Source organism: Branchiostoma belcheri, unplaced genomic scaffold (genome assembly GCF_001625305.1).
Source record: "Branchiostoma belcheri isolate BF01 breed outbred unplaced genomic scaffold, Haploidv18h27 scaffold59, whole genome shotgun sequence".
Lineage (NCBI taxonomy): Eukaryota > Metazoa > Chordata > Leptocardii > Amphioxiformes > Branchiostomatidae > Branchiostoma > Branchiostoma belcheri.
In genome coordinates this window covers 245813-268776 of record NW_017804231.1, presented here as the reverse complement: position 1 = coordinate 268776, position 22964 = coordinate 245813, and the positions used below count along the sequence as shown (strand labels likewise).

At 39.4% G+C, this 22964-nt stretch overlaps 1 protein-coding gene across 1 annotated transcript; it reads left to right on the top strand.

Annotated features, from left to right (window-relative positions):
• The first annotated feature begins 612 nt into the window (after nucleotides 1-612).
• LOC109482124 (sodium/hydrogen exchanger 2-like) lies at nucleotides 613-20855 on the top strand. The gene is made up of 17 exons (XM_019784816.1): nucleotides 613-758; nucleotides 1453-2123; nucleotides 6664-6764; nucleotides 7606-7738; nucleotides 8179-8414; nucleotides 8689-8843; nucleotides 9243-9344; nucleotides 11958-12175; nucleotides 12483-12685; nucleotides 13095-13184; nucleotides 13348-13418; nucleotides 14737-14973; nucleotides 15589-15715; nucleotides 16863-16965; nucleotides 17377-17514; nucleotides 18731-18826; nucleotides 18948-20855. Exons 2-17 carry the CDS (start codon nucleotides 1772-1774, stop codon nucleotides 19448-19450), a joined length of 2865 nt encoding a protein of 954 aa, XP_019640375.1. The 5' UTR covers nucleotides 613-758; nucleotides 1453-1771; the 3' UTR covers nucleotides 19451-20855.
• The last annotated feature ends 2109 nt before the right edge of the window (nucleotides 20856-22964 follow it).

The following is a 22964-nucleotide window of genomic DNA, read 5'->3' as shown; positions in this document are numbered from 1 at the left end:
ATATATGAAACGAATAATGGGTGTTAGAATCGTTGTGTGATAATTTACTGGGATGTTCTGTGTATTTCGTCACAAATGTTACCGCCAAATTTGGAAGAAGTGAATCTTTTTTGGAAGAAGTGAATCTTTTGAATGTTTTGTTATCTTAGATGGAAAGATAGTGGAAAAGTCAACATAATAAATCAAGGATGTTCTCTTTTTGAACCTCCTTGAATAAATTTACCGGTAGCGCGTTTGAAAGGCATTTGTCAATATTTTTTCTATATAATCCAAAACACAGTATTAAAATGCTGTGCATTGATTTTCATCGCATCAGAACAGAGGACGCCCTACCCCTGACTGCAGTAGGTCGGCCCCGCCCTTTTTCCAAACACGGTCGTGTCGTCTGCTGTCAGCCTTTACACCAATTTCCGGTTTTGGTAATTTTAGGTAAAAATGTGACATTCGCTTTAAAGAAAATACTGCTATAATTGCAATATCTTGATTTCCTCCTTATCAAATTGACGTTATGTTGAATAGCGGACACATGAAATTACGGTTTAAACTTTCACGCAGATTATAAAAGAGGGAATCCCTCTTCCCCTCCTACATTTGTAATGTGATCGTCCTGACGTCATATCCGGTTCAGGTGGTTGAGCAACTCGAAAAGTGAGCGCGCTCAGGCAGAACGGTCGGGGTGATTTAATAACACCACGAGCGATGTTCTCCTGCGGGTTGTAGTCGTATATGGTAGAACTCAACAACAGGAAGGCGTTGAGGTAGGTTATCACAACATAAAGGCGGGAAAAGGTGGGTAAATTGTCGTGAACGGAGAGAGATTCGCATGGACGATACGGAAAGAACACTTCCTGATTTAGGTACTGATCCGTTCTACCCTCGGTGTTGATTATTTCTCGGAATAGAGGCGGGGGCGGGGAGAATTTAAGCTTTCTGAAGATCTTACCAAGTATTACTTCCTCCCACGCTTCTTATCTGATCGCCTCTTATATGAACTTTGTGTGGGTACTGTTGTATAAATCCATTCACAAGTACTCCTCCTTGTACTGCGAAGTCATGCCCGTAGTTAATGTTTTATAGCCACAGATTGTTCTGAAGTTTTAATGACATTGGTTCTTGTTTAGGAACTGGGCAACGCCACTCATTTGGGGTCAAGCACGTTTTCACTCTTGTGGAAACGTCCTTGGCCCTTATATTGTTGAGTTTGTAACGACCGGACCTATGTGACCAATTGGTGGGGAATTAGTCCATTTCATATCTCAGCTTGTGACCGTGACTGAAAATGTACACAGAGTACACCAGACTAACAAGATTAGGGTCAGTGTTTTCATGTTGAACAGGTTCCAATAGTTAGTACATAATGTGCTTGTTTCTTCTTCTCAGTCCTTTATTGTTTATTGAACAATGGGCTGAGGGGTCACTACTTGCAATACCAGTATGTCATGTTTTCTCTAGGACTGTCAACATGCCTGCTACTCCAGAGACTTTGTTGTCTGAGTAAACTAAACTCCAGAACGATGACCTGCCACCTGGACAACTCAGGCCATTCCAGTACCTACTGAACATCTTGTTGTTGAGCACAGGACCTCCCTTCTTAGAAGTGGACTCTTCTAGCAACAACACAAAGTTCGTATAAGGGCACAGGTTCCCAGAATGACTTCCTGTCTAAAGGCGAAAGGACTAGTTGCCAACCCGACCCTGTCCTACATTTTTGCTTGACAGCTTGTCGAAGATCTTGTTGTTCCCTGCACTAAAACTACCAAGCTTTTAAGCCATGGAGTGGAGGACAACAAAGTTATGCAAGTTTCTACCTCTGGTATTAGCAGTATTGTTACTTGTTGTGGGCGCACAATGCCAGACAACACAACAAGGAAGTATGGCAGGAACAACCATACACCCCGTTCACACCACCCACAAACCCCATCCTACATCTGAAAGCCATGCAACGTCGTCTGACGGCCACGCCACAGATCATGGGTGTACGGAACCCGCAGAAGGCGAGACCAACGGACATTCTGCTGATGAGACACCGACGAGGTACCAAGTCGCTACGTTTAACTTTCATCATGTCATGGCCCCCTACACCATAGCACTGTGGATCGTCCTGGCCAGCATTGCTAAAATTGGTAAGTAAATTATTTTCCCTGTTCCTCATTGTTCAGCTTTAATTCTTAACATCTACTAACATAATTCTGCCAGTTTACGTAGTACACAATACCCCAAGATAATGCCTATAAAGAGATCTCCAATGCAACATCCCCCAGTTTCACTGTTGCATCTAAACTAACATACCTGGGGAGTACTGTAAATAAAAGAGATCTTTCAAACCACTCAGAGTCAGACAATGTTTTTCAAAGTGGTGGGTATAATGTAACCTGGCAGATGAAATGCTAGAGTTTGGTTCCTCTTTTACTTTTTCAAAGCGGTGAGTATGATGTAACCTGGCAGATGAAATGCTAGAGTTTGGTTCCTCTTTTACTTTTTCAAAGTGGTGAGTATGATGTTACCTGGCAGATGAAATGCTAGAGTTTGGTTCCTCTTTTACTTTTTCAAAGTGTTGGGTATAATGTTACCTGGCAGATGAAATGCTAGAGTTTGGTTCCTCTTTTACTTTTTCAAAGTGTTGGGTATAATGTTACCTGGCAGATGAAATGCTAGAGTTTGGTTCCTCTTTTACTTTCTTGTTAATTCTCGAGTTTCCCATTCCCATTGATGAAAATTAAGCTGTCATTTGCAAAATTGGATCAGCTTTCAAATTAGTTGGTCTTGACAATTTTAATTTCTAGATCTAATTAATTTGTGTAACGTTATCCTAGAATTTCATTTGCACATACAGACAGTAATAAGTTATTCAGTGTGTCATGTCTTCCAATTTAATTATTCATCTCATTATCTGCTGCTACCTTTATGGGCACCTGCTGCAGTCCTACTTTGATGAAACATTTTAAAATTTAAATTTGGAGAGCTGTTTATAGTTTAATAAAGTTGACAAGTCAGACCCAAAAGGAAGAACACTTTTCCAAACATTGCATAGACAATACATAGTATTACATTCTATCAATACCATATGTCACCCATAGTAAATGCTACAGCTGCCAATCATGTAATAACTCCAGTTGGAAGAAGCTAAGTCTTCAGCCAACCCATTTTCAATTCTAAAGGTTACTGCCTAACACTAGTAACAGAGCTCTTAAGCCACTTGTGGTTAGAGCTTACATGTAATTAGATTAGATGGATTAAATCTAAACCTCCTTGATTAAGGGGAAAGAGATTTATGATAGCTGATGTCTCTGATTATTTTGGGACCAATTTGAATACTCCATCCATGACACCAGCAGCCAAGCTTCAATCAGAAACAATTCATTATAAATTTTTGGTTGTCTGTATGCTTGTTTTGCCATCCCCACTGTAATGAGTGGTAATGACGGTTTTGCCTCAGGAGCAGGAACAACTGTTGCTATGATTAGAATTAAGGACTTAGTTATGACCATCCCTGTTGCCATGAATGGTACAGCTGTGGTACTCCACCCAGGGCTGCTTTCTATATTTACCAGTACTTTACAGTGACCTTGTAATGTGTGACCTCTAACTCTGACTGGGGGTGTTACACAGAAACATTGAGCTGTGAGCGTCCATTTGTCTCAACAGGCGATGATGTATGGAATTGGATATTAAACTATGACATTCTGTGATTACTGTTGTGATGGAACCATTTATCTTAACCACACTAAAAGTATAAATATTTTATAGCAATCATTTCAAGTCATCAAGAAAGAGCAATTAAGCCATAATGATTACAATTGCTATTAATCAATTTCAGGATAGTCTGAGACTCTCAATTACAGTTTGACGTATTTATATTCTGCATCCCAGATTCTATTTTGACATGTTTTTCTTCTACATTCGAAATTCATTATTGAATCATGTCCAATTCAATTGCTTCTGCAAATTTTGTTTTAAAGTTATACAGTCAGGATTTCAAGTCTTGTAAAATGATTTTTAATCTTGTAACACGTCGCAAAGTCCCAAATCCTTTATTAGAATTTACTGCAGCTGGTAAGGCAATATCCTTTCTCTTGGTATGGTAAATTCTGTCCACATATCCTTTTGAAGTAACATCCTGTTGTCCCTAACTTCTAATGCCACAGGCTACATTGTCTTACATGTAATACTGGTACTACTAGTACTCAGTACATGTATGACATTTGGTAGAATGCTGTTGCGATCTGTGTAGTGTAACATGATCCACTCTCCCCTGACCAGTCTGATACACAAGCCCAGTATGCAGTAAGGCCTTGCATATGTATACTAATCCTACACCTAATACAAGAAGCTGTTAAACACATTTTTCCATTAGTCATAAACTTCTCCATTTTAAACTGAAGGACAGCTTGACCTTTTCCTAGTAAGCCAATGCAGTTATTTGTTTGGAACAGCTGCTGTTGCAATTGTCATATTGGTGAGATCTAAACATATGCCAGCAAGACGTGTTTCCATATCTAAACTATTCAGGGAAAATGATGGTGTAATTCTGATAATTGTTATTTCAAATTAGACCAATATAGATTGCATCAATGTCCCATTTCACTTAACAGCTATTACTGAGCAATTGATGTGTGATTTTATAATAATTATTGGAATATGACAAACTGTTTAGGTATGATTTAAAAGACAACAAAACACACATAAGAAAAAATTTGTTCTTAAATTACTCTATGAGCCTGCGTAGTCCACTGGTTAGCAACTCTGCCTCTGGACCAAGAGGTTGAGAGTTCAAATCCCAGCAGTTGTTCGCTACTGGAAAAGGCTGCAGTCCTTAGGACGGATGTTACATGTATCCTTGTTTGTTGTGCTAGTCGAAAAGGAGCTGCAAAAAGAGCTAGGGGAATTTCCACGGTACAATGAACCTGTAAAACGGTACTGTACATAGCGTCTGTCTTCTCTGTCATGACCGTGGGAGATTAGCTCCTCAGTCAGCTAAAACTGGATCGAGATCACTTTCACTTTTCATGAAATTAATTCTGAATGATCTGTCAAATTAATGGTCGCTCAGTACGTGGTTACAACTTCTCGTGGAAAGGGTGTGTTAGTAACTGTTACACAAAAAAAGAACAGTGCCAATGGCCATCTGTGTGTCCTGGGTATTTCCAAGGAATGTTATTCAGTAAATAACATGCTCATTTACTAATAACTGGTTATTATCAAAGGTCCACTCTTATGCCATCTGGCCATTTTCACATTGCAGGGTCCTTCTCGACTTACAGAAAAGTCTAGAAGAATTAGATCTAGAAAAATCATGTTGAACCTATTGGTATATCTAAGCACACATACATGTGTAAAAGACAGGACTGGTGTTTATTTTGGACACAGCAGGCCCTCTATTGAACTTTTCTCCCGTGAAAACCAATTAACAATTTATTCCACTTTGCTCGGTGATAGGAAGCAGTCGTTACTATGACTGTTGACATTTATACATTGATTCAACTTTATGTAGGAGAATTACCAGTAATCATATGCCATTACTAAACATCAATCAGTGAACCATGTCACCGGGTAACAAACCACTCAGAGCATTTTCCTGTGTTGTATTGTATCCGGTGTATATATTGTTGTATTTCCGTGTATATATGTGTCGTACCCAGGGCCACTCTGTAAAGCAGTGCTATAACACTGAGTAGTGCCACCCTGGTAAAAGAATACAGAAATAAATAAAATAATGAAATAAATACAGAAATAAATAAAAACAAAACATGAAAAATGATGTTTGTGGGTCAGTGCACCCATGAGACAGGTCATGCTTAATTTCTTTCTCTGATACCGCCAACACATGACATGTTTACATATACTCAGCAAACCAATTTCTTACATACTTGTTCAGCTTTGAAAATTGTCTGCTTTGTCAAGCATACAGTTGAAAGCATATAGAGTCATAATATTCAGTATGCAGAGTGTAGGCACCATTATATGGTTGACAAGAGCTTTCGTTGCAGAAGATGTATTTAGCAAATTCAATATCACACACCACTGGAAGGCACATCACAAGCCATTAGAAATCCAGTTAGTTTCTCTTATGGGGTTTGCTCGGGGGATGTTTTGCTTAATTATCAGGTTGTACAATGAGTGGCAAACTACTGTAGCCTGATGCCAATCAGTTTAGGTGGTCGCTGCTGTATTTATTATGCTGTTCACGTATGTCTGCTCCAAAGATAGCTTCATTTAAGCTTTGTTCCCTATATGGCCATGTTGGTGGCAGTGATTTAAGCTAAGATCTCAACTTTCTCTGTCCCTGGTGCTGAAAGGCTTTCCTATAGAGAATGATTCCCACAGGCTTTTATAAGAAGTAATCTAATCTATTTGAAAAGAGTCAATCTATGGTCTCCGGTGAGGCCTATGAATGTCACATAAACACTCTGTCATCATTTTTTGTAGGCCTGCATTGTAAATATTTTGTCATGTACATGTATATGATAATACATGTAACTTAAATGCGTATAGTACCACTATCAAAGAAATGGAAATGAGCACGTCTCAAATATCAACAGACTGAAATTATCTCCCATCTTTGTGGGTGTGACATATTCAATTGAAGTTATGTTATAAATGTATACCCTTCCCACATTACTTCCTGGTGCATATCTAATGGCAATATTTCCTCACTTCCTCCAGGTTTCCACTTGTCAAACAAGGTGTCAAAAATCGTTCCAGAGAGCTGCTTACTAGTGGTACTCGGGCTGATAGTTGGGGCCATCCTGTTTCTCACCAAGCAGGTCAGTAACTGGAATCAACTTGAGAATGAATGCCTGCTCAAACCCTGTATACATTCTGTATACATATTTAAACCTGTTATCCTGTATTTCAGAGGACCATACAACTAAAAATGCTCCTGGTGTGTTCACAGGGATTCAGAGAAACAAATAAATAAATTGATATTGCCTTAAGTTAGTGACCTTTAGGCTTAGCGGCAGGCAATCTGCCCTTTCAGCTGAAAACACTGCTATTGCGTTTCTAAGTAGGATTTTCATGACCGTGCATTTGTAGCAGCCAGCTGTAAATGGCACATGACAGCCTTTGCCTCGAGGATTAACCTGTTGGCATTTCTCCAAAGGGAGATATTGGTGCACGGAAAAGAGATTTTCGGTTGAGATTGAAGATTATCTAGCAGGTTTTGGTAGCTTTAGTACGTAGAGAAAATTTTTACAGTCGTCTGACTTAAGTGGAAAGCCTGAAGATGGCAAAACATTTTTGTTGCCATGATTTTAAAAGGTGCATGCTGACACACTGCATAGTTGAAAATGCAAAGTGATCTGTTTAACCATGCCTGTCCTTAGTGCTGAAATGAAAGTGCTGTATCTTTCTTCCCATACTGCTTTAGAGAAAATTTTTACAGTTGTCACAAAAATTCATGCAGGCGCGAATGTCATCCATAATCAAATCAACATGGCCTTACCAGATCTGCAGGGCTTGTTTTCCTCTGAACTGGTTCAGATCAAAGCTGCTTTGTGTATGGGGGAGCGAGTCTAAAAATGCTTTTACTGGGCAACCATTGATCATGTTTTTTCTTGTGCCCCTTCATTTCATCATCACTATTCAAACTGGCATATATTTCAGGAGGAAAACATCCACACCCTGAGTGCAGATACCTTTTTCCTGTTCCTCCTGCCCCCCATCGTGGTTGATGCTGGGTACTTCATGCCCAACCGAGCCTTCTTTGACAACATTGCCAGCATCCTTACATATGCAGGTAGGCAGTCAACAAATTGGTCTACAGCATTCATTCCAAAAATGTTACATGTAAATACATTTGCACAATAGATTGTAGATCAGGACCACATGATTTACTAGAGTATATGTCAGAAGTGTTAAATATATCTTTAATCAATGTATAACACTGGACCAAAATTGCATTAACCCATTAAATTACAGACATTCTAGATAATGTCCAGCCACCTTTTTTTTAGTGATCTAAAAGTGAATGTTTTCATCATGGAAAATCTCATTATATACCTCCTTCATAAGAGTTGCTGATACCTGTGCAAAACTAATTCATTCTGTTACACAAGTAATTGTTACTCAAGCAACTGGATAGGTTTTAAAAACTGTCAGATGTTTCAAGTAGCATTCACTACTTATTGTCAGTGACTAAATGAATCTGCAGAATGTAATCCATTCTGTGTTTCCCAGTTGTTGGCACCTTGTGGAACACCTTTGGCATCTCCATGTCGCTGTACGGGTGTGCGAAGCTGGGCTGGCTGGGCTCCGTCAGCGACATCTCCCCGCTGCGCTGCCTCCTGTTTGGCAGCCTCATCTCCGCAGTGGATCCCGTGGCGGTACTGGCCGTGTTCGAGGAGGTCCACGTCAACGAACTTCTCCACATCACCGTGTTCGGGGAGTCACTGCTGAATGATGCCGTGACAGTGGTGAGGGTCAAGTTTAAGCTCTTACTTATATCCTTTCCAAGTTTAAACCTAACTCTATACCTGCATGTATGGTGAAGCTTACACACACATCTCAACATTTCCACAGCTTCAGAATCTCTTCACATTTAGTATCACCTTTAAAACTTGTACTGCTTACAATTTTGACACTTCAAAGGATGCTTTGAAATGCTGAAAGTTCATGTAATGAACAAATAAAGACTGTAGCATGCATGAATCAAATACAGCTCTGAATGGTTGGACCCTTTCTTCGCAGGTTCTGTACCGCATGTTTGAGGCGTACAATAAGATTGGCCAGAAGAAGATCATACCCATTGACGTTGTGGCGGGTTGTGCATCATTTTTCATTGTGGGGCTGGGAGGTGTTCTCATCGGGGTCATCTTTGGGATCATTACATCCTTCACAACAAGGTCAGATTGTAGATTGACACACTAATCATATGTTTGTACCTTATACTTTATACCAATAAGATTGTGTTGTTGTTAATGAATCCATTTATATCATTGCAATACACTCAATAGCTACCCATGGTTTTAAAAGGTGCATGCCAAAACACTGCATAGTTAAAGTGACCTGTTAGACCATACCTGTCCTTAGTGCTGAAATGAAAGTGTTATATCTTTCTTCCCATACTTCTTTCATTTACAATATACAGCATCAATTTCAATATCTATTGATGATATCAAATACTTATGAATTTCTCAATCTAAGTGTAATATACAGTTATAGATTTACAGCTATCTAACCATATACAAGTGTTCTCAAAGGGATTTAAAAAAACACAACAAATGTAATATGTTTGACTGCAGGTTTACAGATCATGTGAGAGTGATTGAGCCACTGTTCGTGTTTGTGTTCTCCTACCTGTCCTACCTGACTGCTGAGATGTTCCACCTGTCGGGTATTATGGCGTAAGTATCCCTAAGAACAAAGAGAAGGAGTTTGTATTCTGTATCTGTATAGCCAGTATAACTACCCCTCCGTGTAACACACCGGCTTTGCAGGCATTCGGCACGGCTACTCATGCATAGTCTGGACATTTTTCGTCTGTCTTCCAGTGACACCCACTGTAGGTTTCTTTTCATTTCTGTGACACTAGCACCCCTTTCATAGTTGTTCATACAGAATCTTGCAGTTTGTACACAGTGGCAATATTGGCATTGCAATGCAGTCTTTTGAGGGGATTGAGTTGTCTGTTCCAATATTTGAAGGAGCCACACCTTTAGCTCATTTAAGACCATATCATCCATCTTGAAAAGTATGCCCTGGTGTGAATGCTTCGTAGAGGCAGTGCAGAAAGCTGTCCTATGGGTGTATTGAGGTCACTGAGTCAGAGATAAATAGCAGCCGCTCCAGACCCTGCCACTTCAGCCCTATCAATTGCAGTCTCCGTCTCCCTGTACAGCCCCTGGCTGTAATTGGCAGAGAAGAGAAATCTCACCGTGCATAACACAATCAAATCACTGCCATTACTCTCGAGGCTTATTGGTTCAAGAAAAGGCCATCCATGATCAGGAAAGTGATCCTTGTGGGCCTGGCTGTCTCATGTCGGTATCTTATGACAAATGAAAGATTTGACAAGACTTAGTGTATTCCGTCTCAACCTGTTTATCATTCAGTGAGAATTGCAACACCATGTGTGCTCTGATTGCTTTGATTACACTGGATGTAAAATTGGCAATCTGTGGAGAACACTGAAATTGGCTCTGTCGTAATGAGGTCTTCTGTACATGACCTTGGGGCTTTCCATCTATTTCACTTTCTGGGCACATCCTACTGGAACTGGTATGGGCAGATGAAAATGCTGATATGATCTAGATCTGGTGCCTTTTCATGATAATTTCCTCATTTTACTATGCATGGAGGTTAGTTGGGTTATCGATTCTACTTAGGCAGGAAAAAGTAACGAAAGATGAAAGAAACAACACAATATGCTGGTATTGTTACAAACAAAAGACGCCTTTACTGGTAAGTTACCAATAAAGGCATCTATTGCTCAAGATGGGCATTCATCAGAGGAAAAGCACTGCAGTAAAGACATTCTCAGTTTTCCAACCACCCTTATCTTCTTGCACCTGTTCAGATAAGTGTCTGTCATTTAAGGAATAGGTACATGTATATTGTAACTCCAAAAACATGAGAGGAATAACAGAAGGATTGGAATTCTTGACATGTTTCTCTATATGGAGTGTGCTTCAGACCCCAGGTGTCCCTGTGGGGTTTTACATATAACTGGAGAAAGTGCCCAATTACAGCTGACATATTGTCACATTCATCTTAAAAATTGATATGTAGTTTGTTGAAATGCTTCCAACTGATCGAAGTTGATTGCCACTTAACTCAGAAAGCTCATCATATAAAGTTATGATTTAACTGTACCTGCTGAGTCTGCACAGGCGTCATGAATGGTTTCTTAGAAGATGTTTAATGGCCTTATTTTTCAACACTTCTTGCACCTGTTCAGGTAAGATGATGATTTTTCAACAGTTATAACATTCCTATATTCTCTCTTTTTAATGTGGATGTACAGAGACCTCATATAGTGCCTTCATCTGTAAGTTGGATTAGGATGGCTGAATCAGAATAACATTGCCTATCAATCAAACAGAGGATGTTTTGAAGACAGGGTAAAGTCATGCAATTCAATGCAAATGTCATCCATATGTTACAAAAAAGGCTCATATAGTGCCTCCTCTATTTGTATGTTAGAAGCATTATTGCCTACCATAGCAAATATATCAAAAAGAACAGAACATTTTGTCTGGAAAGAGACTGAAATCAGGTGCAGATGTCATCCATATCATCAAGATAGCCCGATGGATGAGACACAGATTAACACGATATCCAATCATGTGACATCCCTTCAGGCGATGAAGATACCACTAGAGGGCAGCCAATTCTCTGACAGCTTGCTGTGCACACAGCCTACATACATCAATGTGGACAGTATGGCCGCTTGAATTGCATACAGATGTGCACCATTTTTATAACACTATCCATTCAGACAGAATATGGTGTAGGAGATTCCTCAGAGGACCATTAAATGTAAACTTACCTCTCCTTCTAGTTCCTTGCATTAAATCATGGATGTTGTTGAGGCCTCAAGAGGATGTAGACAGATAGCACATGGCTTGATGGATTTTTCTTTGAATACTCCGGTGAATTTGACAGCCATTTGCGTCAACTTTCCAGTAACTGCAGTCTAGTGGAAGAGAACACCTAAAATGTTGTTAAAAGCATGTGGGATTATAATGTTATTGGGCCAGCGGAATGCAATAGAGTTCTAATTTGCAAGAACCTTCCATACTTCAATCAATTTTGTTTCAGTTTATGCAGAATATAACGGTTAAAAACTTACCACAAAATATTACCTGTAGTACATGCCATGGAAAGTCCATGTAAGAGGAAGAGAGTTAACTTCAAAAAGCCTTCCTTTTAATTGTCTCAAAGTACATTTATCATCAAATTATATATAGTTAATTCAAAGACTGTCCTACAATCTACATTTCTGTAACCCTCTGCAGAGCTGTGTTCTGTGGGATCTCCATGAAGAACTATGTCGAAGCCAACATTTCCCAGAAGTCCCACACAACCATCAAGTACTCCATGAAGATGCTGTCCAACATGTCGGAAACCGTCATCTTCATGTTCCTGGGGCTGTCCACAGTGAACAGCTACCACGACTGGAACACAGGATTTGTGCTGTTCACTCTGCTGTTCTGTCTGCTCTACAGGGGGATCGGTAAGGGATGCTGCTGTGTATGTCCTAGGTTACATACTGTGATGCAGAAAATTACTTACTTAAAATTTGGACTGTTCCTGTTTGAATTGCCAAACTGTATATTGGTCACCTTACAATGGTTAATACATGTTGGCTGGTCAGGGATGATGCAATTTTCCCGCGCCAAATTTCTCGCAACTTGTAAGTTTTATGAGTGAAGAATTTATTGCCTAAAACTACCATCTAATAAATCATGTGTGTTGACTACTTTTCAAACATGGGTTACCTTTAATTTTTTATTCATTGTTGCTGTTTTTTGCTACTATAGGGATCCTGGTGCTGACCTGGGTGCTGAACAGGTATCGTATGACAAAGTACACCGGAGTAGACCAGTTTGTAATGGCGTACGGCGGGCTGCGTGGGGCCGTGGCCTTCTCCCTGGTGGTTCTGCTGGATGAGGAAAAATTTCCTGAGAAGAAGGCCATGATAACAGCAACCATCTGTGTCATCTACTTCACTGTGTTTCTACAGGTGGGTTTTAACACTGATGTCTGTATAGTCCTTGCCAAGCTTTTGCAGACATATAATCCTGTAATCATAAATGCTGTGTTAGGTTTATGATTCTTGCATTTTAACCTTTATCAAATTTACTGAAGTACTCTGCCATTTAGTTACCTATTCTCTGGTTACTGGGTTAGTCAGCAGGGAGAAGGTTGACCTGTATCTTTTTTTATGGCTGCTTCTGTCAGTATTGGCTATGGTAAAATGATAATTGTTAACAGCCCTACAGCTGCGGCTATGGCTCAACAGTTCTTTATAAGAATGACTGTCTCTGCCATATGGGGCACATTTGTAGAGTAGGAATCGGGTTTGAGATGTAGAATGATGTACACTGTACTATGAAGTGTTTCCCACATATTTTGAATCCCGTGCCACCCAGGGCATCACCATCAAGCCACTGGTGAACCTGCTGCATGTGAAGAGAAGTGCCAAGCACAAACCATCCATGACAGAGCAGATCAATGAAAGGGTGAGGCAAATTTACAGTAAACAACTTGAAATCATGTGTATACAACATTAGTCATGGTCATTCTATTCCATTTCATTGGGAACTGTACAGTAAATTGGGCAACAGGCAACAATGTCTTCTTGGTCAAAAATTTTGACGTCATCATTATCTGTTCCTTTCGTAGTTGATTGATCACATGATGGCGGCAATAGAGGACATCACTGGTCATCATGGCCACCACTACTGGAGAGACAGGTAATATATACATGTAGTCACATGTATAGGTTGTCAAGAATAATTCAGCTCTGCTGTGCCATAAATGACATCCAAATTATCTTTTGTATTAAGGGTTTATGTTTACTTGTGAATACTGTATTTGTATTTATGTAAGGAAATTTGCATAACTGTGACCCTTTTTACAAGGAGACTAACAGTTAATGGTGTTGCCTTTTATTTATGAAAAAATCATGTTTAACAGCGAGCAGATTATTATTGGAATGAGCAGAGCACTTTGGACTAATGCCTCAGGCTGTTTACAGCTTAGAGGTACATATCCAATATTTTGTCAAAAACTTCTCTGTTACATAGCGGATCATAATGACCCCCAGTGGGGGTCTTCACGCTTCGTTAAAAATTGAAAAATCTCAATATTTTAGACTAAATCTTGAGATCTTATGAGACAATATTGAGATTTTTATGACAATCTCCAGATCTTTCAGAAAATCTTAAGATGAAAAGAAAAGGTCTACAAGATCTTTTCAAATGTTTTCAAAGTATCTTGAGATTTTTCCATAGCATCTCGAGATGCTTTAAGAAATATCAAGATTTTTAAAGCAATCTTGAAAAAACGTGAGATCTTTTAAACAATCTTGATATTTTTTAAAGCATCTCGAGATGCTTTGGAAAAATCTCAAGATACTTTGAAAACATTTGGAAAGATCTTGAGACCTTTTGCTTTCATGTCAAGATTTTCTGAAAGATCTGGAGATTGTCATGAACAATCTCAAGATTGTCTTATAAGCTCTCAAGATTTCGTCTAAAATATTGAGATCTTTAGAATGAATCTTGAGATTTTTCAATTTTTAACGAAGCGTGAAGACCCCCACTGGGGGTCATTATAATCCGCTATGTAACAGAGAAGTTTGTGACAAAAGATTGGATATGTACCTCTAAGCTGTAAATAGTCAGAGGCATTAGTCCAAAGTGCTCTGCTCATTCCAATAATAATCTGCTCGGTGTTGTTTGTACCATTGTGTTGACCTTCATGCTTAGCCTGTCCTTGGTGCTGATTTCTTCACTGTTATATGTATCTATTTTGCTCTCAGTTTCTTTGTACTGTTTTCTTTATTACTCAACAAAACAAATGCCATTTTGTAACCCTTTTCTTTCGGGCTAAATGTTGTGACCAAGAAAACCATTGGTCTGTGAGATACCATGTAGCTGGGAGAAGCTCACATGATCATGGTACATGGCCTTGTTGTCACTTTTCAAAAGACCGATTGTTCCCAATACAGTTTTTATACAAAAATATTTAAATATACTATTCCTTATATTATACTCTTCAATTTTGCAGATTTGAGTACCTCGACAACCACTACGTGAAGAAAGTTCTGGTCAAGAACTACAGAGAAGACATACAGGACAAGGAAATCCTGGAAGTTCACCGCAAACTGAACGAAAAAGACGCCCAAGAGATGTTGAAGAGGAACGTTTCTTTTGCGGCAAGCCTCCATGAGATGGTGCTGAGTGGGCAGATGCACATTGATTCTGTGGGTCGACTTCTGAGGAACGAAACGTCTTCTTGTAGCTTGTAAGTCTGACATCTTTAAGTTGTTTGGATTTTGGAGATGACCAGGTTTATTCTCTAAGTTAATGTCTTTATCAACAGCCAGAGGTATCGTCTCTATTATAAGGACTGAGATTGTGATTGTGGATGGTAAATATCTACTGCTATGAATTGACCAGGCTGTATTCATCCTGTCAAAAGACGAGTGGATTCAAAACAATATCCGGCATGTGCACAATGTCGGAACCATGGCATATCTTTAAATAGAACAAATGACATGACCAGCTGTTCAGGGGACTTTGTACTATCAACCCTTAACAGAATTATCCTTTTATACTTTTTTCTATAACATTCTATTGTGAACAATAGCCACAGAGGCAGTTACTGAAATAGGCTAAAAGCTCTACATAGTGTTCCAGTTCTGTGACTAATCAATTGACAGCAGACAACTGTAGCTGAAGGTACCTGCTATATGACTAATATATCATGATGGCACCTACCCTTTCTGAAACCTTTGAGTTAAAACGGCATGCAAGGGAAGTAGAATGTTAAAGGTGCTTTGTAAATGGCATGTTTCAAATTCAAATTATTGCATTTTTCAACTTTGATCAAGCCAACACAACTGATGTATTTTTTCAGACAACAGAAACCCAGTGACACGTGTCTGGACATGCAGGCCATCACTGCGGAGTACTCAGGCAAGGATGTGGACGATGCTGAGTTACACCACCTGCTGCAGGAGAACATGTACCACACCAGGAAAAGGGTAGGTGCAGACACACAGTCTAGAGATCGCATATGTCACACAAGGAAATAGTGCTCAACTGCATTGTCACATTGGTGTATTATTCTGCAATTAGAGTGTTAGAAAAACAGTAGTCTTCCTTTGTATTATATACAATGTAGTTAGTGAATATTGCATGAGTCAAAGTACCGGTGAGTGCAAATCATCAATTTTGTAGGAAAGAAACTTTATTTGTGCATTTCTGTACATGAAGCCAATAATCAGGGGCCCATCTCAATTGTTTTAGTTGATATTGAAAATATCATGCCTTGCACATAGAAAGTAGAATTAGTAGCCTGGGTGCCATCCTCCATAGTTTCTGCCAGCTCCCTAATGTTGCTAGCTACCATGGTGCCCAGGCTACTAGAATTGAACTCTCAATACAATGAATGTGGTAAGTATACAATAACAGTAGCGGTGACAAAAAGCAGCTGCTTTCAATATGAATTCATGTACCAACGGCTGGAGATGTGATCTGTTGTGCAGTCCAGAAGACAGCTGTCCCAGGACACAGAGGAACATGACATAACTGGGCTCCTACAGCAGACCATGCTCCCTGTCAGGCAATGGGTAACATCATGTCGAGTAGTGCTGTCATATGGTGTCACTGTTTAGAGGTGTTTCCCAACATAGAATGATGAGTGGAAAAGTGCTGTGGACAAGTTTTGTGACTCAGTGTTACAGGTTATACCTGTCAGCAACCAGAAGTTGCAATCTGAGAATAAAGACCAGTTTTATCAACCCTTTCCATGTCATTGTGTTTTTTGGTATAGAGTGTCCTGCATCCTCTCATTGTAGCTCCAGTCTGCTTTGTGGATTGCTCCCAAGTAAACTAGCATGATTCCTACTTGAATGTTTGGCTCTTACGTCATTGATTGTTTCATATAGTACTTAATAATATTTTATAACATGCCTGTGCAGCCTCATTACCATGCTGTTACAGAGGACCATGCAACTCAGAGCCAATTAAACAAATCAGATGAGCAGACTGGAGCTAGAATAGGACTAGCTTCTTCCCACATTATATCCACACTGTGCTCTGATCTCCAGATGGCTAAATGTGACTACCGTCTAACAACATTTCTCTCTGATGTTACACTAACTCTGATGTTGTACTTCCCCATTGCAGCACAAGACCTTCACAGGGAAGCACATGCTGCCGGAGGACAGACAGAACGAGGAAGTTTTCCGGCGCAATGTTCGCCACCGTCGCCATCGCCACCACAAACACCGTACGTAGTCTCCAGCTGTCCCCATACAGAATGACGCTTCTAGAATATTGCTCACTTGAGAGGCCATACAGCATACAGGACCTTCACATTTTTTCTATGATAGCAGCACTCATGAAGCACTTCCATGCATGAAATGTCTGTCAAGTTAGCAGCCTCCAGGTGGTGATTTATAGATATGGATGGGCTTTGATGACCTACAAGTTCACCCTATTTCCTGTTTCTGACCCTTTGACCCACCATTCTGCCTGTCAATCCTCCCCACCCATGTGCTTTCAACCTAATCTGTTCAGACAAACAGTCAGACAAACCCACATCTCAGCCACCAAAAACACTTACTAGTATATACTCCGTATCTGGGAGTAATAACTACCTGTACATGTATAGAAGCAAACAAAATTGTTGTTTTCACAGACAGGAAAAACGGACTGAATGGCCGTGGAATGAAGAAGTCGTCCAGTGGAGATCACCTCATGCCTCCTGAACCACACGGAAGACCTCGGCGCAACGTCAGCTGGTCTGATGAGAAAAACAAGGCTCTTGTTCAAACAAGTAAGTTTCTACAAAATAAATATTGATATAGTTACATGTATGATAATAATGTATTATTTTTTTTAGTCACCATTATTGCTTTGCATTTCATTCACCGCTTTTATGCACCAGGTCCTGTATTCTCTTCCTTTCAAATGTCTAGAATGTATTACTTTGTCATATCATACCAACTAGTTAATGCCATTATATTATACTGCTTGCCTACCACTGTACCAGCCATTACAAACTTAATAATAGTCCACAAAACTGCAGTTATATGGAATAGTCCAAAGGGAATGGAGGGAAGAGATTGAATAGTTTACTGATCAACATTTCATAACAAAACAACAAAGTGTTGAATATATCCTGTTTTTTACGTACTTTTTTATTGATTATTTTTTAAAGAAGCTGATTATACCATGATTAAACAGATGCTTTTCTTTGATTTGTAACATCCTATCCTTTACCAGCGCTGTACAGAGCATCTTCGCTTGCAACTTCTCTCACGTCCATAGAATCAGGTGACACGTGCTGTAGGATGTTTGTCAGTACATTTGTATTTGTAAACCCTTGTGCTTTTTCCATGGTCAATGGCAAAGTCAATGTTTTTTTTTTGTACCAGTAATACTGTAACACACTGGACCAGTGTTCTAGCCATTTTTTTCTGTCATCTCAATTTTGTTTTAGGCAAGATCATGAGGAGCACCAAAGTTGGACAAGCCTTAAGAAGGGGTCTGGGGCATGCTCCCCCTAGAAAATCTTCAGCAACCTTAATTGACCCTCTGAAATGCTATTTCCTGCATTTTGAGCAGTAGCTGACATTTGAGCAGTAGCTGACATTTCTTTCCATATCCTTACATGCCAATTTCTGTCCGTCAAAGATAAAGATTGGGCTAATTTAAAAAAAATGACGTCATGGCTACTGGCTAGAACTGCACTGGGAAAAAGTCATGCCCTGTGTGTAACCTGATGAGTAGCCCACAAACAATGTTCATTGGATAGAAAATTGAAGCAAGGGTACCTAATCCTTTACCTTATACAGGAATGACTTTTGAAAAAACTTACATGATTTAGATTTGAAAGATTTAGCACAAAATGATACACAATGCCAACTACATTTATTTCAAATGTCTATGATGTAAACTCTGAGTCAAAACTTTAAGGTACTCTTACTAGTCTTAGATACACATGTATGTTAGTAATAAAATACTAAACATGTTGAACTTTGCATCTATAGCACCAGCACCCATTGATCTGGTGGTAACAGCTGATGACGATGATGATGATGACCTTGGGATCACCTTCACAGCCAAGAGTGAGCCCAAACCTTATGGTGAGTGGAGAGAGTGATACTTTTGGTATTTTGTAAATTGGTATATCAGATGTAGATGGTTTGCTGCACAATGGACAACACCAATGTATGTCCTTGTATTAATGTAATGTTCTTCTTGTAGACAACATGGATGCTCCTAGGACCATCCTCAAACCTACCGTGGCAGAGGAAGCATTACCGTGGAAATCAGGTGTGGTGGAAGTGGAGGGAGCAAGAGCAGTCCCCGACCAAGGCTTGTTGGACAGCAGCTCCCAGCCCTGCTGGACCCTCCCTTCCTCCCCAACTGCTTCCGCACCCCCCTCTTTCCCCCCCTCCCCAGACCAGGCCCCCTGGACGGTTCCAGAACCCCCCTGGAGTTCCAGGCAAGATAGCACACACCCCTCAGACCGTAGAGAAGAAGAGGAGCCTATGCTACCCAAGAGTCGACATCAGAAGTCAAATAAATCCATCCCAGAAGAAGTGCCTCTACTCCCTCATGGTAAGAAAAGCCCCTCCCCTCCCAAAGGGGGTAAAAAAAAGACGCTATTGCCCAACCAAGTAGAGATAGAAATACCTGGTTCTCCCAGCCTGAGGATCCAGGAGGATGATGACAGTGTAGATCTGGAGAGAGAGTCCTGTGTCTGATTTCTCCACTGCAAGCTGCATGGCCTCCAGACGACAACACAGTCTGTAGAATGATTAAGATCAATGACGGAAAAGTGTGCAGAAAACTAAAATGCTGGCCTATAATGTGCTGTGGTAACCGTGGAACAAGTCATTTTGATATGGTTCACTTACCCTAACAATTTTTGATAAGAAATAACTGAAAAGTTGTATTTACAATTTAATAAGTCAGAATATTGCAACTTTTTAAGGCAACTTTTAAACTTATTGAAGGCAACTTAGTACCGACATGAAAAGAAAGCAGTTTGTGTCATTGTTTGTGGCATGTAAGTCTCTATTACAGTGTGAGTACTGCAACAGTGTTTGTGTGCACCTCTACTTTTAACACTGCTCATTGATGCTGCCATGCGATGTTCCCTATGCATAAAACATTTGATACTCATAGTATGACACAGGTAAGGTAACTTAAATAACTGAAATGTACATTTGGGACAGCAAAACGTTTGTTACTTAGAGTCTAGGGAGACTGCCATAAGAAAAGAAACATCACTTCTGAATGAAGTGCAAGTTCACTGTGTTCTTAAGTCACGTAACTGTCATCCTGTTTCATGTTGTCTTCAGTCAGTTTTTCCTAGTTTGTCACTGCATTTATGTTGCTTCTCCTGAATTAACATCTGTTTGTCTGTCTCTCCTGTTTTTCTCTCTCCTCCCTTCCCTCATTCTGTTCATCTGTGGCAAGGCATCTTCGACACTGTCCTGCCTGGTGCTGTAAATGTACATTGTGATATTGAGGAATACATCTGAAACAAACAGGTCTGACCAAGTGTTATTTTGACCAAGGCAAAGGAATGTGTGGGTATTTGATGTGCTATAATACACAACCAGAGATTTGACCTAGCCAACATTTTGGTGCTGTCTGTCACCTTGAAGGTGCCATCTGTGACCTTGAAGAAAGAAGCTTTCTAACTTTTAAGTGAAGTACTGACTGGTCCTACTTCACACTGCAGCTTAGGTCTTAATACTACAGTCACATTTGGGTCTTAACTCTCTGGTTGTGTACAAAGAACTTTCAATTGTTATCCAGTGATCTATCAACCTGATGAAACTATTCACAGACTTGTCATGCTGCTAGACACCCAGTCTGTCCCAGTGTCATCCCAGTTACACCAAACAGTCGTTAACAATGTGTGCTACTAAACACTTGTGGTCAGACATTTTTCCTTCAATACCAAAATGTATCCCCAAAGATGTATCACCTGTCCAGTAGGCTGTAATGTGGTAAAGGCTGGGCCAGACTGGGACACTGTTTTCACAAGATCTGTGATATGACATTCTACTTAATGTGTGAATATATGCTTGTGGAAGGCTTCTGATTATAGTGATTTTCAGATTGGCAGCATAATGCTTACAGTATACATGGAGGTGTGAGTACCATGTATCTGAGTTTCAATCTATGCTTGCTGGATCAAACTCTATTTTGCAGCAGGAAGAATTGAGACCATTCCTTTGCATGTTGACATTCTGGTTTACAAGTGGTTAATATGTAATTATATATAGGATTATTGATAGATTCTGACTGACAGTGTGCTGTAGCATGTTTAAGTACTATATGTATAGAGGTATTATACATGATAGCCATTCTAATCGGAAACATATCAGAATTTTTAGCTGAGTTTGTAATTTACTGGCTTTGCAAGCCTATTGCAGTTTTCAAGCTATAAAATGTTGCTAAATAGTATTTTTGCATTGTATGTACCTTGTATATTTGTATCAAAATGGTATTGTAAGCAATATAACTGGGGGCAACAATATTGGGTATTAACTGGTGTACTTATCTAATATATATATATGTTACTTAATTAAATATTGCAATGAGGTTAATGTTGCAGTTTATTTTGCAGGTTTCAGGGTGTGCAGTAATTTTTAATTTGCCACATGTCTGAATTTGTCTGAATGTTTTATCGTATATCTTTAAGATACTAGTAATTAGCAACCTTTCTTTGGCAGCAATTGATGGAGAGCATGGTTGTTGTTAAGTTTGATACATGTACCTCTGTGTGCAGTCTGGGGTTTTGTTTTCTATGTGTCCGTATGTGTGTTGGCTAACAATGTGTTTCCACAGCCATTTCCACATGCTATGCATGTCAGAGACACTATTGAGTTTAAGGTCCTAGAAAAGGTCATGAGCTCTCATTTCCTGCTATATGCATGTCTGTTGCCTAAAAGGAGCTAGCATCTAGACAGAATTAGCAAGAAATTCATAATAATCAGGAAACTTAAAATATGTCACAGGTATGAGATCATCTTGAGTTACTCTTCAGACTAGCCTGGGTACCATCCGGATTTTCGCTACGCAACGCTACAGCTGACACTTAGCATGCATGTTTAACAGGCTTACTATAATAGTTTGTTTTAGCAGCAGAGAAGGCAGCACTCCCAAATGTGTTCTTATGGGCTGTTTTAAGTGATTTAAGAAAAAGGCTGATGAATATGATTGTTTTCAAAATTTACCAACTCTAATAGGCATGCAAGGGAAGACTGGCACCATTCAATTTGTGTGGCCTTAAATAAAGCATAAAAAGCAATAACGTTGCAAAAAAATACATTGTCTTTGCTTAAATGTCAAGCTGTTCACATGCCCCTAAATGTAAGCTAACATATTCACAGTCACATTTTGCTGCTACATGTATTCTTACCAGATATTCATTGATTTTGTGTGAAGCAAAGATGTAACATTGTTACAGTACTGTTACAGTTGTTCTATACTTGAGATTTTATGTAATAGAGATGTGCCATGGAAAGTCAATGGAAATATGATGTAATGACTTGTATGATAAACTAGAAATGAAGATGTCTGTATGAGAAAGAATATAAAGCTTGAATGGACTATTAATAAAAAGTATTTTGTGACTTTTAAGAACAGCACTGCTGTGTACTGTGACGTTTTTTATATTACTCTGACAATCTGCCTAGCACTAAACTGCGTTGAAACATTGCATCCCAAGTAGAAGCGCACATGTCCACAATGATCAAATGTAGATACATAATTTTTATTCTCAGACTCCAAAAAAATAGAAAGTTATTGATACAAATGGTGAACACCATACAGTATAATACATGTTTATGTGGCTTACAATTCCCACTGCTTTTGGCTTAAATTAGCCTGTAACACTGGCTACTATTAACCTTTATTCCTCTTCTTGCTTCCTTATCCCCACTTTTAGATATCAAAGCTTTCCTTTGTCTTACATAAGAAACATAAAGTAATTTCTGGATTTATGTACAACACTGACAAGCAGCAGATGCAGTCTATACAAGCAGCAGATGAAAAACTGAACAAACCCCAGACAACCAAGGAATTAAATTAGTGTGGCTTCCCATCTCATTAGTAGTACATAAATTTACACCATCACTCCTCCATATGGCACAATATCATATCATTAGTTCAATAAATAATTACAGGTAACATATCAACCCTTAAAAGGCTTTCTAATTAGGTCCATTCCACATAATAAGAAAATACGACTTTTGTCTA